This window comes from Neovison vison, chromosome 2, assembly GCF_020171115.1.
Source record: "Neovison vison isolate M4711 chromosome 2, ASM_NN_V1, whole genome shotgun sequence".
In the NCBI taxonomy this organism is placed as follows: domain Eukaryota; kingdom Metazoa; phylum Chordata; class Mammalia; order Carnivora; family Mustelidae; genus Neogale; species Neogale vison.
Genome location: NC_058092.1, coordinates 213,438,020 through 213,455,791, shown reverse-complemented (window position 1 = coordinate 213,455,791; position 17,772 = coordinate 213,438,020). Strand labels below are relative to the sequence as shown.

General features: G+C 49.6%; 1 protein-coding gene across 1 annotated transcript; it reads right to left on the bottom strand.

The window, feature by feature from the left end:
- Window positions 1-87: 87 nt before the first annotated feature.
- DPCD (deleted in primary ciliary dyskinesia homolog (mouse)) lies at window positions 88-17,718 on the bottom strand. Its single transcript, XM_044240349.1, has 6 exons — window positions 17,611-17,718; window positions 12,639-12,719; window positions 7,869-7,993; window positions 7,371-7,507; window positions 825-924; window positions 88-417 (listed from the first exon to the last, which is right to left on the bottom strand). The coding sequence occupies exons 1-6, from the start codon at window positions 17,672-17,674 to the stop codon at window positions 313-315; spliced, it is 612 nt and encodes a 203-aa protein (XP_044096284.1). The 5' UTR covers window positions 17,675-17,718; the 3' UTR covers window positions 88-312.
- Window positions 17,719-17,772: the final 54 nt, after the last annotated feature.

The window sequence follows — 17,772 nt, the reverse complement described above, 5'->3', positions numbered from 1 at the left end:
AGGCCCCTGAGGACAAAAGGGAGTATCCTCACCACCACCCTCCCTGGCAACAGGCGTGTGGAGAGGTGGACAAGAGGGTAGCCGCCCTGCAGTGACTCAGAACGACTTTACTTGGGAGATCAGACCATGATATGGGGGCTAGGAGCACCCCAAGGCCCAGTTCTTACAGAGCCTGGAGAGCTCTTAGAAGAGAGGACGTACCCCCTGTTCCAGAAAGGCCCAAGCCACAAAGTCTGAAGAGCCTCCCCCACTGCCGTGCTGCCCGAGGTCCGGTCACCACACCAACCGAGGCGCAGGCTCAAGGATGCTCCGCTACTGGGTCTTACAGTCCCCGTCACTGCTGTGGGCCGTCTTCACTTTCTTCAGCTCCTTCTGAAGCTCTGACTCAGCCTCCAGGACCTCCTTTGGCTTCCGGTACTGTGGACGGAACCAGGAAGAGCGCGTCATTCAGTCACATCTCCCCTCCCCACTTACACACTTGTGGCCTCCTCTGATCCCATTATTTGAAAATGAGGAAATTGATGCCTACAGGGTTGAATGATTTGCTCAAGATCACATGGCTGGGGAGGAGCCTTCCACCAGAGTCCCAGTCCCGCGATCTCCACCCCTCCACGTCATCCTCTGTCCTCCCCCAGCTGTGACTTCGGAGATCAGCTGAGCCCCCCACCCTCCGCTCCCCCTGCTGACGGAGGGATGCCTCTTGTCTAGCAAGCACACGCCAGGGGTTGGGGCTGGAACTGGGGACTCCCATGGGATGGGAAATGGGCAGGGAAAGGAGGGGCCTCTCCCGGATGCAGTGGCCAAGAAGTCTGGCTTCATCTTACAGAGATGATGAGGGTGCAGTTGGCATGAGCAAAGCTCAGCGCGGACTCATCCGGGGTAAGCCGGTGCCGGTCTAGGTCGGGGATGGAGAACTTCTTGTAGTACCTGCGGGAACACCAAAAGGTCACTGACCCATCCCGCAGGGTGGTCCCCAACAACTGGGCAGCAGGCCCTCTGGTACCGATTTTCTACATAGTTCTTCCACACTTTCCACAGAGCCAAAGAGGAAGAGGGGAAACCACTGAGAACAACCATATGAATGAAAGACGTTTTGGCCAAGGGCAGGACCCCTCACGGTTCCTTGATTAGACCAAGGATTAGAGTGACTTGTGCTTTAGGCTCAGACACTCAAAGGCATGCAGAAGCCGCCTCCATAATGTACAGTTCGGGCAGGCCAGGCCTCTGCTGCACCCCAAGAACGTGAGAACATGTATGCTAACAAGAGACAGAATAAGTCTATCAAGGACTGTTCCCCAGAGCTGGGAACCAACAGTTCCATTTACATGCAACGTTCTCTGAAGGCCCCGTGGGCCTGACTCTACTTGTAGGCCAGAGAGGGAAGTACATCCACAAGGAGAAATCTAGGAGGACAAACCGTGTGACTCATCTCAAGCGGGATCTCTGAACTACTTTGCTGGCCCCGAGACTCCCTGCCCCCAGCCCCCATTTTCATACACAGTCCCTGTCACCTGCAAGGGCCAGTCCAGAGATTAACGATCCTTTTTAGTAAAAACCCAAAAAACCCAGAGAGTAACACCTAGCCCATGACGCATATGACTGGACTTCGTTTTACAGGAAATCTGACCTTTACAGAAGAGGGAGGTAACAGGTCTCGCCGGCTTCACCGCCAGCTGTCCCGGGGGCCGGGACACAGCTTCCTGCTCCCAGGTCAGGTGCCTGTCACCGAGAGCGCCTCCTCTCTAGCAGCAGGCCTGTGTGGCATCTTCCCTGGTGGAAGTGGAGCCTGGGCCCCCACTGGCCAGCAAACCTGCCCCCCAGGCCTGGCGTCCCTGTGGCTACCGTGGGCCTGCGGGCTGGGAAGGGAAACACTGCAGGCAGGTACGCAGCAACTTAAGTGAGGGGCCCGGAGAGGACAGGGCTTTGAATACTTCAGAGGGGCCTGGTCCTGGTGGTGACAGCTACTGCGGGTCCACTTCAAAAGCCCCGGGGCCCCAGGGACTCAGAGAGTTGACATCAATGTAGCACTTCTGCCCTGCTCTCCTGCCCAAATCCCTGGGAGTTTAGCGGAGGTTCTCGGGGCCCCTCTCCTCCCAGGTTCTCCGCTCCCGCCAAGGTGCTGGGACCAGCAGCAGGGGAAGAATGTTTACTTAAAGGCTGACAGTTCAAAAGGAGTGGGGGCTGGGGGGTCCTAATGGCACCACAAGCTTGCTTTATTTCCCAAAGCTCTGCCCCAGGGAAAGGCGATCCATCTGCCTGCAAAAGCGGGTGGAATGCTGCCTCATCCTCCTCCTAGCCTGGGCTGAGGGCTCTTCCTGGGGCCCTTGGGCTGGCCAGCAAAGGTGGCAGACACTGATAATAGGGGGGAGTCAAAGGTTAAACAGCAGAGATTAGATGAACACAAAGGCTTGTTAGGAAGTGTTAACATCTTCCTTGCAAATATACACAAGCAGCAGAACTGGGAGAGAAGCAGCCCAGGCACGCGCAGCCCAGCCGAACCAGCAGGGCCCGTGGAAGGCCTTACGGAGCAGAGCATGGGGACATCCTTTCTGCCTACCTGGCTTGTGCACCAGGGTGGGACAGGGACATACCTGTGCACCCTCATAGGGGCACCAGCAAAGCATATTCCCCAGGCTGGGCCAATGGGACTGAAAAAAGAAACCCTGGGGCTTGGCCTCAGAGGGAATCTGCTGTCCATGGCTTGTGTCCGCCCAGTCCCACTCGCACACCTGTCACCACGAGGCTGGGGGCTGGAGGCAGAGTGCGGGTGGACGTTCTGCTTTGTCTTGAGTCTATTCTAATGGATTTAGTTTACTGGATGAGGTTACACAGCTTTCCTCAGACGCTCCTGCTGGGCAATGTTCAAGGGCATAGGGGACATCTGCTTCCTCTACTCAGGGTGCAGCCCACCCCCTGCAGGACCCACCCTCCCATCCCCTGGCCTTGGGGCTCGCCTTGAGAGGAAGCACACTTGACTTACTCACCAGTACCTGGCCTAGAGAGGGACCCACTGTGCTTCTGGAAAACACAGACTGCTCGGGCTCGAGCAGCCCTAGGGAGACAGCAAACATGTCTTTAGGTATCAACTGTGCCCTAGGCCTTGAGCTGTGAACTGGGGATTTAAAGATGAAGAAGAAAGAAGGCCCTGTCTCTGCTTGAGGAGATCTTGTGTTTCTGCTGAAAGTGAGACCCTTAGAGTGCAGCAGCTCCTGGGCTTTTGGCGGACCTGTGACACCCCCGTTCCCACCACCTATTACTGCTCTCAGTCTCGGCCTCACAATGACAGCTGACGTTTGTTATGCTTCCTGGGCCAGGCACTGCTCTACACACACCGAGTCCTCAAAACAACCCACTTATTGGCTGCTCTTACTAGCCTCTTTCACAGAAAACTGAGGAACCGACCGGTATCTTGCTGGAGTCACAAAACCATCCATAGAGAAGCCCCTATTATAAGTACTAATCCCCCAAACCCCCTGAGCCCCCATCTCCCTCTCCTCGAAGTGACAGAGCCCTGGTCTAGGTTGGGGCAGACATGGGAGGGACCCTCCCTTAGGATCCAGCCAGCCTGCGGGTCCTCTGGGCACTGCAACACAATGGCTTTCCTTTCGGAATGTCAGAAGTGTTCAAAAGACACGGGAAAGCGAAGGCTGTCAGGACAACTCCCAGTCCTGGCCTGTAACCCCAGCAGGCCCCTCCACTTCTGGGCCCAAGTTTCTTCCTCCGGATTCCTTCCTCCAATAAAGGAGCTGAATGAACTTTCGTCTCCAAACTAGACAAAGGAGATGAACTTGAAGTCACTTGTCAAAGGGACCTGAACAGGCCAACTCTGTACCTTCCCCTAAACTGTGAGGAAAGAATGGCTCCTTCACTTGGGCTGTTTGGGAAATGACCCATACTACCCCACAACCCTCTTTCTGCTGTATCCCCTTCCCAATTTCTAGTCGTTTCCCAACCTATTCTCCTTTGTAGTGACTTGAGAAAGGACAAGAGGCCAGACCTCTTGAGAGAGTCTTCGAGAGGCTGAAAGCAGAAGCAGGCCCGCTAGACCCATACCGGCTGGACACAGGCTCCGCCAGACTGGTCCTGAGAAGCCTCTAGCCGGTCCCGCCCTTAGAAAAGCAGTCGGCAAACCCTCTTTCTTACACATCACAGCTCCAGGCAAGCCGGTCATCCCTGCCTACAGCAACCCTTCCTGGACTCACAACGCACATTCACGTACTAAGACTGCCATATGTCCTACCAAAGAGAAACTTGTTTTTAATCCAGTTTCCTAAATTTATTTGACCATGGAACCCTTTTTTTCTAGTGATGCCTATTAACACCTCCCACAATGCTAATGTCACCAATGTCAAATCAGCCAAGTTCCAATTTCCAAAGAATTGCTGAAGACATGCTTCAGGCCGGCCAGTGGGCCGGAAGTTTGTGTATATATGATTTCATCAAATTGCCCAAACACTCTGTGAGGTAGGTCTGAGTGTTCTCCTCTGATACATGAGGAAACCTCGCCCCAAATACTACAGTTTGTATGGGGCAGAGGACAGATTAAAGCCAACCTTTTCCCAATCCAGTGCCCTGGTCCATTCTACTTAACAGCTGCCAGCTCTAGGCTGAGGCTAAGAATCTTCTTTCTGCACAGACACTCTTACCAGGAGCAGGCAGAACCACACTGGGAAAAGTACTTTCTTCCCTGTACTTTCTGTTCTTCCCTTTCTTCCCTGATTCATCCCCTCACTAATACCGGAGGCCAAGGACATGATACACTGGAATCAATCCTTTTCCAGGGAAGTGGCCAACCCAGTCCTTCAGGGACAAGGCCAGTATGGACAAAGGAAAGTTGGTTTTTACTGGTAACCACGTTCCAGAACATTAGAACTCGGGCAGGCACAGAACCAGCAGGCAACAGAAGAAGGCAAATCAGAGATGCCACCGTGTAGGTCCTACAGATGCCGGGGCGGCTAGACTGTCGCGAACTTTCCCTTCACGAGTCAGCTCAGCACGTTGACTTTACAGACACATTTACAGAATTGTTAAGATACGACACAAGGATGAAAATATGCACCCTGCCCAACACTGCATGGCGTGATGATCAGAAAACAGAGTTTTAACGGATCCTGAAAAAACGGGAGTATCCTGCTCAGAAGAGTAACCACTGAGTCATTAAATTAGTGGCAGTAAAGGTGTAAGACGCATTACTGCCGCTGGTAGGAGATGAAAATGCGAGTCTGCTCAAGAAAGAGCTGGTTAAAGATTTAGCGGCCTTTCTCTCCTACCTCTGGGCAGAGGGACCTGAGGAAGGCTGGGCTAAGCCAGGCAGGGTCACAGGACCAGAGGCTCTGTGCGGGCTCCAAAGCGGCACGCACATACACCCCTCCTCTCTGTGGGGATCCAGCCCCGGCCCTGCCCCTTCCAGGGGCTTTACTCCCATCCCACCTGGCCTCACCCATCAGTTCAAAAATGTCTCCCCCTGCCTTGAGTGCAGGAGTGGGCGTCCGGCCATGTTGCTCCTGGCCAACAGCGCCGCCTACAGCTGGGTACGTGCAGCAGATGGGACCCCGAGGATCTGCCCGCAGATGAAATTTTTGGTGAGCTAGCTAGACTCTCTCCTCTCACTCCCCAGTAATCACATTTCTGCCTCGTATCTGTATTCGACAGTGACCTCTGGGGGACGAAAGGGAGGCAGCAGCCAGCTCCACAAACTGCTAGGCTGCAGATTCAAGTGCTATCAGAAGCACTTTTGTTCCCAGTTTGGACCCAGGGCCTCTTACGCAGGGGAATGCTTGCTGAAGCACAGAGTTTGTTTTCCTAAAGGCAATTTCTCTGTTGTCTGAAATTGCTAAATTCCACTTTAGGCCCTGACTCCCATTAATGATGAGAACAATAACGGGAATAAACTGCCTTTTATCTGAGGGCTTCAAAGTGCTTTATAAACGCAAGCCCTTATTATTATGACTTTGTATTTACAGACAAGGCCCACTGCGGGGGCTGCTGGCTGCGTGAAGAGCAATAATCTTGAAATTAATTCATTCATCTCCACCCCTTCCCCATCCCATGAACCCTGCCAGAGTGAGAGGGGACGGGGGTCATAAGCAGAGGGCAGAACCCAAGGATGTGCCGGGGAGCCTGGGAGCTGTGCCACTTTCTTGGGGGCCTCACAGACCCTTGGAAGCCGGGAGAGGAGCCGGACAGGAGCTGGGCCCTCCTGACCCTCAGGTAAACAAGCAGATGGATGGCACCACCTGGAGCCCAAGCTCAGCGCCCACAAGGCACGCTGGGTGGCTTTAGTGTGTGGACCAGTCACTCAGAAAACCTTCCATTTTAATACCTCAACTGTACGTCATGGGAGTTAGTCCTATGCTTCAGTCCCCCAGGCCCAGGTCAAGACCAGCTCACTAACAGGGTTCTTCTCCTGTGATCAGTCACAGGTCTGGAAATCTGCATAGGATCAATGCATTTCCCAGATGGTCAGCCCAGAAACAGCCCTGCCTGGATCAGATCTCCTCCTTGGCCACCTCTGTCCCCTCGACCCTACATTTTGCCTGACCCACCCCTTGCCTGACCCCAGCAGAACACCAGGAGAGAAATAAAGGGAAGTTAGGTACCCCTTCGGAAACAGAACGCAAGAGACTTCCAGAAGCCGAAGCCCCCGCCTACCGCCCCTCAGCGGAGAGCAGGGTAAGGCTGGCTGCCCTAGACAGGTACTTCACAGTCCTCCCACTGCTCAGCTGGGTGTGCCCTCTAGGCCATGCTCCCTGACAGTCCGGACAGTGATGTCACCAGGCAAGTTCATCACGGACTGGATCCAGTCAAGGTAATAATAATCTTACAGTAGGGGCACCTGGGTGGCTCAGTGGGTTAAAGCCTCTGCCTTCAGCTCAGGTCATGATCCTAGAGTCCTGGGATCGAGCCCCACATCGAGCTTTCTGCTCTGCGGGAAGCCTGCTTCCCCCTCTCTCTCTGCCTGCCTCTCTGCACACTTGTGATCTCTGTCTGTCAATAAATAAATAAAATCTTAAAAAAAAAAATCTTACAGCAGAGTCACCTAAGATCACAAGTTAACGGCCAGGTGATTCCTCATCCCCTCATTATTCAACAAATGCCTGGTGAACCCCAATATGCGCCAGTTACTGGACCAGACATTCCTCGTCTGATTTCCCCACCCAAGGGAGCTGATTACATTATTCAAGCTGGGCCTCAGGAAAAGAAGCCCTCCAGCTTTCAGCACTCTCTCGGGCTTTAGTGCAGCCCTCCCTCAGAGCTGGAGGAGGAAGCTTCTCTGCCCTCTGGGGTGGGGAGCAGTCTCAGCAACCCCCCCAGGGCAAGTCCCACCCATCGTGCTCACACACAGGTCCACAGGTGCCTGTCACGCCACTTACTTTTTGTTGGTTGTTCGGATGATGATGCAGCGCTCCGTCTGGTCCACACAGACACTGTAGACGTCCTTAGGGTAGGGGAGGTTTCGAATCCGCCACTGGAAACTCATCTTGGTGTCCTTGCGCATAAAGATGGGCTGCAGAAGGCAAAAACAACTTAGGGTCTGTTCTTGGTGAGAGCGAACAAGGGACGGCCCCCTGCTCTGCAAAGCTCTGCCTGGGGCACACAACAGGAGGAGACCCTCATCTCTTCCCACAGCTCCCCGGAGGCTGCTACTGCTGGGACATTCCGGGCCTGGAGCCCTGGTCCCAGGATGACCAAGCCCAAAGCCTTTGGGTATTCATTCGAGCAAACCCTTTCAGAGCTCTGTGTCCACACAGAGTGTGGCACACAGGTGGGCACTCGGGAGACAAGGGGGTGACTAAGACATGGTATCTGCCCTCCAGGGCCAGCGGCCCACTCCCACCTCCCCGACCTGACCTAACGGAGAGACATACATTGGCATTGTTTTCCTTGATGAATTCAGGCCCCAAGCTGCCTGCTCCCAGGAGTGCCGGCTCTCCCACCTCCGTCTGCCACTGGCCCAAGGCTCCCAAGGCACTTTTCACACGCCACTTTCTCACTGAGGAGAGAAGGAAGCAATGGGATTACCAGAAAGGAAGGGACTCTGCTCTTCCTGCTGAATCACTGACGCCACATTAGATGACTGGAAGGGGAGAGAAGTGGCCATGGTGGGCCTTTATACCACCTCTGTCCAAGTGAGCAAGACCTCACAGCTGCCAAAAGCTCAAAGCCCAGCAGAGCATTTCGATACTGGGTAATCTGGAAAGCCCGTACCACAGGTGCCCAAACAAAAGGGATTGACCAAAGCTCTGAAGGGAGCCAAGTGGAGTTAAGAATCTTCCAGGCGTGATTCCAAGCAAGGGAGAAATGTGCTGGTTAGGAACAGGGGAGCTCCTGGTAACGGGGAACATTTGGATCCCAACAAGTACGAACTGAGATGCATTTGTTTCCCTCTATAAATGTGCCAAGGGAAAATAAGAAGATGAAACCTGACAGGCAGACTGGTCTCATGATTTACAAAGTCCAAATACAGAAATTTGCTCATTTTAAGTATACCGGCTTAAAACAGCAGCCCCAGAATTGTATTTAAATGAAACATTAGGCACACACCCGATTTCGAATGCGTTATTTATACACCATGGGAATTTTTCTTGCAGAACAGGATCATCCTTTTATAATACACACAACTGTCTCCATTTTACCTTGGTTTACAACCCATATGTTTACGTAAGATTTTTTTTTTCTCCCCCAAGTAAGGTCCATTCTGTATGGAAATTGTAAGTGGAAACAACTAGTTCCGTGGATATTACCCGAGGACCCCTGCCAGGATTCTGGGAACCCCAAGTCATTCATGTCTTCTGGGTGCAGCCATCACAGCAGGGGAGCTCCCCCCACCCAGAGCTGGAACCCCTGGACTCCTCTTTCATCCTGCAGAGCTGGTGTCCTGGGGGGCGGGGGGAGCCTAACTGCGCCAGACACCAGCAGCCCTCCTGACAGCGTGGTAAGGAGCTAACAGGTCAGAGAGTGCCCAGTGTTGTGTCACAGCTGCTCCAGCCCACTCCCCTCTCGGGGCTGGGGTGGGCGAGACCTGGAGTCAGAGTCTCAGGATGGGTTTCTTCAAGACCTTTGGAGCCACTGTGCCAAACCCAAACGCCCTCCCTGCTCCAAGTAAGGCATGCAAGCTGAACACAAAAGTGTGCTGTAAAATTAGAATTTTCCCTTGAATATGTGCATTTATAAGGTCTGCTGCATTCTGCAGTGTGATTTTATTACGTCTTAGGGCCAAAAATTCTCCCTAGAAACACATTTCCAAGTTTATAATGAAAATTAATAAGGAAGAGTAAAACTTGGAAATATGCTTTATAGGCAACTCCCCCCCCCCCCAAAATACTTCTACTCTCTTAAGTGAATGGACTGTGACCGGGAGTATATCCAAATCTATTCGTGTAATACCTCACTTAACTGGAGGCCGGCCTTCTGGCTCTTTCACCGCTTTCTTTCTTTTCTTTCTTTTTTTTTTTTTTAACACCTTGGGATTAAATTCTTTGCTAGAATGTAGAAGAAAGTCTCCCTACTCATTCCATTATAAGATCCAATAAATGGTTTTGGTGAAGTCCTTGTTATTTTTCCCACGTATATGGGCATGAATGCACACGTGCAAATACACACTTCGTCTTGTCTTTCTTGTCCTGTCTTTGTTCCTGAACTCAAGGACAGTTCCTGCGGCAACAGGGGACTGTTTCCACCTGCTGTCACTCTGATTTGATTATATGTTAAACCCAAACTGGTGTGTGGAGGGTCGCTCTCTGGGATGCTGTCGTGTCTTCCCGCTGAGCCAGGGTCAGTCCTTGCAAAGGAGACTCTCCTTGACCCTAAAGGGTCTGATGGGGAATATATGAAGGAGGCAGTGCCTGGGGGCTTTTTCCTAAATCAGCAGGAAGCAGGCTGCTGTCCTAGACTGCTGAAAGGAAGCCCCATCTTTCAGGTGGGTTGGAAAGTAGAAGTCCTAAAGGCCTCTTTCCCCAAAGCTCCAAGCCTTGGCCTGCTTCCAATGCGGATAATTACATTCCCCTTCCCTAAACACTCCCTGCCGCTCAAACTGGAGGCAGGGCTCTTCTTTTCTGCCCTAAAACACTGCAACATTGCTCTGTGGCTATTAAACAGCTGCCACGTCCCATCCCCGAGGAGGCTGAAGGGAATCGAGTGGGTCATTTATAAAGCCGGCGAAGTGCTTGGGGATGAAAGTGCTCAATGTCCTCCAAATGCAGCCGGGGTGGCGAGGCTGGCGGTCAAATACCAAAGCAGATTAAGGCGGTAATCCAAATGTAATCGTGGGGGGATGGCCTGCCCTTCAGCCTCTGCCCCCCTGGACATGCTGTGTTCTTCGGGGCTGGTTTGATGTTCCGATCCTTGTTCTGGGGCCCTTCAGGTTTCCCTCTATGACTACATACAGCACTCATTGTGTGGGGTGGGAATGAATAGCCCTGAGACGGTTGAAAAAAATATGACACCACTCTGCTTATTAACACCAACTGGAAGAACTCCCTCCTACACAAGATGCACCAGCGGCAAATTACGTTCTGGGTTTTTCGAACAGAAAACCAGTTTAGCCAATTATCACATTTGTTAGTTAGGTGGGAAATGGAAACAATTCCCATTTATGGCCACAATAACCGTGTCCGTATTGTACTTTATAGAGTGCTCAAGCTCAAGTTAGTTCAGGCCCTGAGATTGTTTATACTTAAAAATTAATAATTTTGCAAGGGCAGCTGGTGGGGGTAGGGTGAAGTGGTTGGAGATGGGTAAGGACCAGCTGTTCAAAGGATCCAGTGGTTTAGGTGGGGTGTTCCTGTCTGCCCAGCTCTGTCCTGCTCCCACCAGCCCCTTCTTCAGTCATTCTGGGGGTAACAAAATTTAATAAGAAAACAGGATTAAATATTCTCAACAACCAATAGTATGTTGTTGTGCATTAAAGCACGGGGTCTTAACCAGGCAGACTCAGACTTAAATCCTAACTCAGAAACTAACCAGCTATAAAATTCTGAGCAAGGTGCTGAACCTCTTAGAGTTTCCATTTTTTCCATACCTCATCAGGCTGTAATGAGGATGGTTCGATGAGATGACTCATAATGAAGCACTTAGCATGGTGCCTAATAAAAGTTATGGTATTATTATTAGATAAACTTTAGCCAGTGTTCGCCTATCAATCTGCATTTCTGCTTTTAAGAAAAAAAAAAAAAAAAAGGAGTTGAAGGCTCTTGTCTATTCCCCACCTGCCAAGAGAAGTGACAGGTTAATGTGGGATGCTACAGAGGAAGGTACCAGAACTTGTTTCTCATTTTAATTTCATGTTCAAGCACAACTAAGAGACCGGGGGTTATTTGTTTGTTTTTATGACCACAGCAGCTATAGGCGGGTTGTTTGCTCTGAGTGGAGGAGAGAAGTAATGCTGGGGGCTGCGGGGAGGAACCGCAGCCAGTCTCGGGCCTGGCAATGGTGGTGGTTAGCCCACGTGACCTCTGCTTTCATAAGCTCGCCCCTGTTAGGCATTCCAAGCCTGTCACCCCCTGGGAGCGCTATAAATTACAATGCATTGTGAGGATATTACTACTGTATTGGTTTCCACCAAATCAGTGTCATATGCTAAACACATCAAGATTTTTAATAGCACCAGACTAAACCAATTGGGACTGGAGCCCAAGCAGCTCATAATAAGGAGGGATCAACACTTCACTCTGCGACTGAACATGCGCAGGACATACATTTTAAGACTGTAGACTAAGAAAATGCAAACCAGTGTAATCCGTGTTGTCGGTTCTAGACATTTATGAGCTGTCAGAAAAAGGGAAAAAGAAATTCCCTTGCCAATACTACCTGTCGATCAGGTCCAGGAAGAAATTAAAGTCAAGAATAATGACAAGAAAATAACCCAACCCATGATTCCATCATTGGATTTAGCATTTCAGGTGGAACTTAATAAAGAGACCAACTCCCACTGCTGACAGCCTCAGGCCCTGGGTCAAAGCAGCAGCCACCTAGCTCTGGGAAGTCAGTGAATGCTGGTGTGCATACCTGGGCACAGAGGATGGACAAGTCAAATAATTCCCAGAAATCTGGGCTGGAGCCCCTATTCATAAGTATAGTCTGAGAGGAAAAGAGCTGCAGGCATGAAAACAAAAACGTTGCAAAATCCCAATTTCCACTCCAGACCCCCTTTGATTCAGACACTTTCCAAGGCAAGGGTCAGATTTAACAGTGCGCCCTCTGAGGCCAGGTCAGTACCTGCTGTCGCTGCCGCCCTGCTGCTGCTGTGGCTTCAGAAAACAAGCAAGCAAGCAAGGAAGCGCAGTGAAAGCCTGCCCTTCCCTCCACTCGCTCAGCCCCGGAGTAGAGGCTCACTTCCAATTCTGCCTTCTCTATACAGTTCTTCCCCAACGCTTTTCCTACGGAAGACTTCCTTACACTCTCATGGGTCTGGGGGTCAGGTGGCGTTTACGGGGCAAGCAGACACTCCACCTGGTGTCCAGCCCTGACCTCACATTATTCTCAGGGACAATCTTGCCTTGAAGACTGAGATCTCAGTCTCCCCTGGCTTCACCTTTGGTGCTCAGTTTCTCCCTCGAGCCTCAGGCTAGATTTGCTTACCTGTGCTTTAGGTCACCCCCGGCGTTCCTGTGGGCCCAGTGGAAGCCCCCGTTACTTACCAAGTAGATCGCCCGTCTTCTCATCATATTCTTCGGCCATTTCCTTTCCATCTGGGAACAAATAGTGCACCTTCCTTCTCCCTAGGCACAAAGCAGAGAGTGCCTTACCCCCATGCCTCTTCTTACGTTGTGCCTTGCACATCAAGGGATCTACCTGGGAAACACCAACAGCCTTGGGCTTGGGCATGAGAAACCCTCTCAGAGCTGCCCATGAACTCTTTGCCAATCATTGCCCACCACTAGTTTAAAACATGTCCTGGGATGCCTTTCCTTTCTGCAGCTTTCTCTGAACACATCTTCGCTCTGCTATTGCCTCTACCAGCAAAGCTCCATACTTCTCATCTGTTGAACTCCTTGCCCTTCAAAATCCAGCTCAAATGTCACTCCACTGAAAAAAGTCTTTAGCCACGCTGGCAAAATTCATCACTTCCTTATTATTTGGGCCTCCCTGGTGCTTTATTCATATCCATAGTGGCGCATTTGTCACATGATATGGTACTTTTGTTAAAGAGCATCCTCTCTCTAGGAAGAGTGCCATATTTATCTTTGTCTCCCCAGTTCCTAAAACCAAGCCTATGCACTCGGGATACTGAACTGGGTTTCCTGACCAAGCACTCCTTCTAGCCACACCATTGCTGTGCCTTCTGCCTATCTCTCCGCCACTCCTAGCACTCAGCCACATAATGTTAGTCCTTTTATGTTTTCTTCATGTTTACCTCAGTTACGATTTACATTTGTGTGATTCTTTGATTACTGCCTGTCACTATTAGATAGGAGGGGTTCTATCCTGCTTGCCTGTTTCCCTAACACCAAGCATAGTGACTGGCACACGTTAGGAGCTCAGCTAAGTATTAATTGAAAGAAAGAACACTGATTTAACTTTCACTGAAACAATGCAAGAACCAGGGGAGTCTCCTAGCCCAACTCTTCCACCTGTATGTTATAATCATAAGCATTTTTTAAAAGCGACTATGTAATTTCTCCTATTTTTACCAATGGGTGAGTTGACATAGGTAGGTTCCTCAGTGAGCCTAATAACAGGGACAGGTACCCAAACTAAACTTGATGAGTAAGGGCTCCAAGGACCTTGAGCAGTTAAAGGAGTCGCTACCTAAAATTTGCAACTATATCTGATCTACCAAGCCTTTTTTCCATTTAATTCATTCCCCTGGACACAGTTCCTTTGAGTCATTCCTAGTTTGTATTCGAGAAACTCATCCCCAACTTCGCAGGGCTTCTCAGTGTGCCCCTAGGTTGTATATACCACCTTAAATCATTTGGATGGCTAACAGAGGCGGACAGGGTTTTCCCGGTAGGAATGGAGTTAAAGGTGCTGCCTGTGAGTAGTTAGAGGTGTCCGGCCTGACCCTCTTCTCCCCCGGAGTCCATCTGGAGTCCAGGCAGGATGTAGTACTTACTACTGGCCAGCCATTTCACGTGTTTTATTGCATTTAATTCTCAAAATAATCCTATGTGCCCCCATTATCTATATTTCACAGATGAGGAAAATCGAGACTTAAAGTTCATGTAACTTATCCAAGCTCATAAAACTATGAAATGAAAAACCGAGATTTCAGCTCATCTGAGGCCAAAATCCATGCTGTAATAACCAAACTAGGTTAATGTGCATAGCTTTAAATATCTGTAAGCCTGAACACTGTTCCAAAGGTTTACTGGTCATGTTTCTAGTGAATTATTATGTTTAGACCTTAGCGTATTTGGGCATTTATCTTTTTCTTACTCATCTGACTGACTTTAATGATATTAACCATGTGTCATGTATGTTGCAAATATTGTTTCAATTGCCTTTTAACTTTGTTTAAAGTGGGTTTTCCTAAACAACTGCATAATTTCTATATAGTCAACTATTTTTTCCTTTGTGGCTACTACCCAGGAGTTGTGCTGAAAATGCCCTCCTTTACCCAAAGATTATATAATAATTATCTGTACTTTATTTTTTTTTAAGATTTTATTCATTTATTTGACACAGAGAGAGATCACAAGTAGGCAGAGAGGCAGGCAGAGAGAGAGGGGGAAGCAGGCTCCCTGCTCAGCAGAGAGCCCGATGTGGGACTCGATCCCAGGACCCTGAGATCATGACCTGAGCCGAAGGCAGAGGCTTAACCCACTGAGCCACCCAGGTGCCCCATAGCTGTACTTTATTCTAACATATTTACTCTACAGGTATATATTATGTGTATATATGTGGCTAATAAACAATTTAAAGTATATTAGAATACTTTGGTAAGAAAATATATGTATGTGTACATACATGGAAGAAATATGGAAGTTTATGCATAAAAACATAAATTATAGGGGTGCCTAGGTGGCTCAGTCGGTTGAGCATCCAATTCTTGTTTCCAGCTCAGGTCATGACCTGAGGGTCATGTGTTGTGGGATCGAGCACTGCGTTGGGCTCTGCCAGATTCTCTCCCTCTGCCCCTTCCCCCCCACTCTTTCCCTCTCTCTCATTCTCTAAAACACTAAATAAAAAATCTTAAAAAAAAGAAAAAAAAAAAGAAAATGGGGGGCGCCTGGGTGGTTCAGTCAGTTAAGTGTCTGCCTTTGTCTCAGGTCATGATCCCAGGGACCTGGGATTGAGGCCCTCATCAAGCTCTCTGCTCTCTGGGGGTGCCTACTTCTGCCTCTCCCTCTGCTGTACCCCCAGCTTGTGCTCTCTCTAATCGATAAATAACATCTTTTTAAAAATGTAAATTATTATTATCTCTAGATGGTAGTTGATGGGTGATTTTACTTATTTTTCATATTTCCACAACAAGCATAAATTCTTTCTGAAAAAAGTTTGAAGAGTATTGGATTCTCATTACCAATAGCAGTGCTTTCTCATGGGAGAGAGGTAACATCCTCCCACACCTACACACCCATCAGGAGGGTAAATCTATAGGAGAGGTTTGACAAAATGTATCCATATACTTAACATTATTATTATTTATTATTATTATTTGGTTTGGGGGAAAAAGATCAAAAACATTGTTTTGTGATGTTACTAACAAAAAAACCTGGCAAAATCCTAGACGATGAAATATTTGTTGAGGTACCATCCAGTGACCAAAGGAAGTGAAAGCAGGGACTCCAATATCTGCGCCCCCGTATTCACAGCAGGATTATTTACAATAGCGATACAAGTGGAAGCAACCCCTGTGTCCAGCAACAGATGGTTGTTAAACACAACGTGGTGTGTGCATGTGTACACCAGAATGCTATTTAGCCTTGAGACAGGCAACAACATAGATGGACACTGAAGCGAAAAAAGTGGACGGCAAGTGAAACAAGCCAGTCACAAATGGACTAATAACAGGGACAGGTACCCACAGGTACCCACTCCACTTATGTGATTACGTTTCCTGGCGTCATCAAATTCATAAAGACAGAAAATGGAATGTTAGTTGCCAGAGGCTGGGACCAGGGGAGTCAGGGTTTAAGAGGTACGGAGTTTCAGCTGAAGAAGAGGAGGAAGTGCTGGAGACAGATGGCAGTGAAGGTTGCCCAACAATGTGAATATACTTCATGCCACAGAACACAGTTAGAATGGTAAATTCTATGTTATCTATTTTTTACAATAAAACCAGAAACCACAGTCCTATGAGATAATGTCCAAAATCTTTAGCTTTGCATAGGAGATCAAAACATACCCCAATTTATCCAAAATCCCTCTTCGTTTCCCACCATTTCTCCTCACTGCTCCTTGAGAAAAGAGAACTTTTATTCACCCTTGCATCCTAGCACCTAGTACCTCACACAGTACGTGCGTGTGGGGGGGTGTTGTTATGACTGGGGGGACGCTTATGCCTCATTAAATGTTTTGTTATTCCCCTAGTAATCAGTCATATGCTTTCGCAAATCCATACCTCTCCTTACGCGTGAGTCATTCCCTCTTTTACACTTAGCAAACACAGATGAATTCTTTAGGACCCATAAACATCACCTCTTCTGTGAGGTCTTCCTTCAAAGAGCCGATGACTCCCACCTTCGCGCTCTCATACACTTTATAGAAGATTCCAACCTCTACTTAACATACATTCTTCCTTATTTACATATCGATTCTTCCCCCTCTCTGCTCTGGTACAGAGCTTGGCACATAGCAAAAGCCTCCCTAAATGCTACGTGCATGAGCAAAAGAGCAGGTGATTTTAATTTCCACGCTTCCCTGATTGGCTTCTGCCTGCGGATGTGTGCCTCCAGCTGGTCTCCCACAAGGTACAGGAGTTTAGACCTAATTCATCTGGCTGCCAAGCAGGTCCAGCAAAGGACCCCGCCAATCCTAGGGGGAGACAAAAATCAGGACTCCTTACCTCTATGTCCATCTTTTTCCAGGCACAGCGCTGGGACCCTTGCTGTTTTCCCTACAGACCCCAGAGAACATTTAGAAGTTCTCTTACAAACACATTACAGCTGGAAAGGATATCAGAGGTAACCCTTCCAGCTCATTTTACAGATGAGAAAAAGGCCCAAGCAAGTAAAGAGGCCACTATACTTAATGGCAGAGTAGTAACTAGAGCTCAGCTCTCCCACCTCTTCATGACGTCAGGCTGCGTTCAGCAACACAACCCCACTGACTGGACGAGAGGCTAGGGCCGGTCTAAAACCCTCTTTAATTTCAGTTTCCTCTTCTGTAAAATGGGGTGGAAAACTGACAGCCTCTTGGAACAGCAGTCGGGAGCAAATGACATAACGAGTATGAACGGAGTTAATATTTATTAGTAACAGAACGCAGAGCGGGGCGACGTGGTGTAGAGGAAACTAGGAGGTGTCCAGAGACACGTGTTCTAGCCACGTCATCTCCCTGGGCCTCAGTTTCCTCATCTGCCAATGCAGGACTGGGCCTAGTGTGGCAGCCTCAGCCCTTCCTGCTCGGCCGTCCCAGGCTCGGAGGCCCTTCGTGGAGACGACCTCGCGGAGGGCTGGACCCTGGGGGAAAGGACTAGGGAGCTCGTGGGGGGCCTCGAGTTACCGTCCTGCAGCAGCGCCGTCTTCTCGGCGGTCCGCAGACTCTCCAACCAGCCCGTTACCGCCATCTTCCCTCCGCCCCGTCGCGCGACCGGCCGCTTCCATGGCAACCATTCCGCCTACGGTCACTTCCGGCCGACCCGGAAGGTCTTCTGGGCATTTGCCC

Coding starts and splice junctions, on each gene's coding strand:
- DPCD (XM_044240349.1), bottom strand. CDS start 17,674: ATGGCGGTAACGGGCTGGTTGGAGAGTCTGCGGACCGCCGAGAAGACG. Junction 12,720..17,610: donor GACGGCGCTGCTGCAGGACG/GTAACTCGAGGC, acceptor CTTTGTGCCTAG/GGAGAAGGAAGGTGCACTAT. Junction 418..824: donor ACTGCACCCTCATCATCTCT/GTAAGATGAAGC, acceptor TTCCGTCCACAG/TACCGGAAGCCAAAGGAGGT.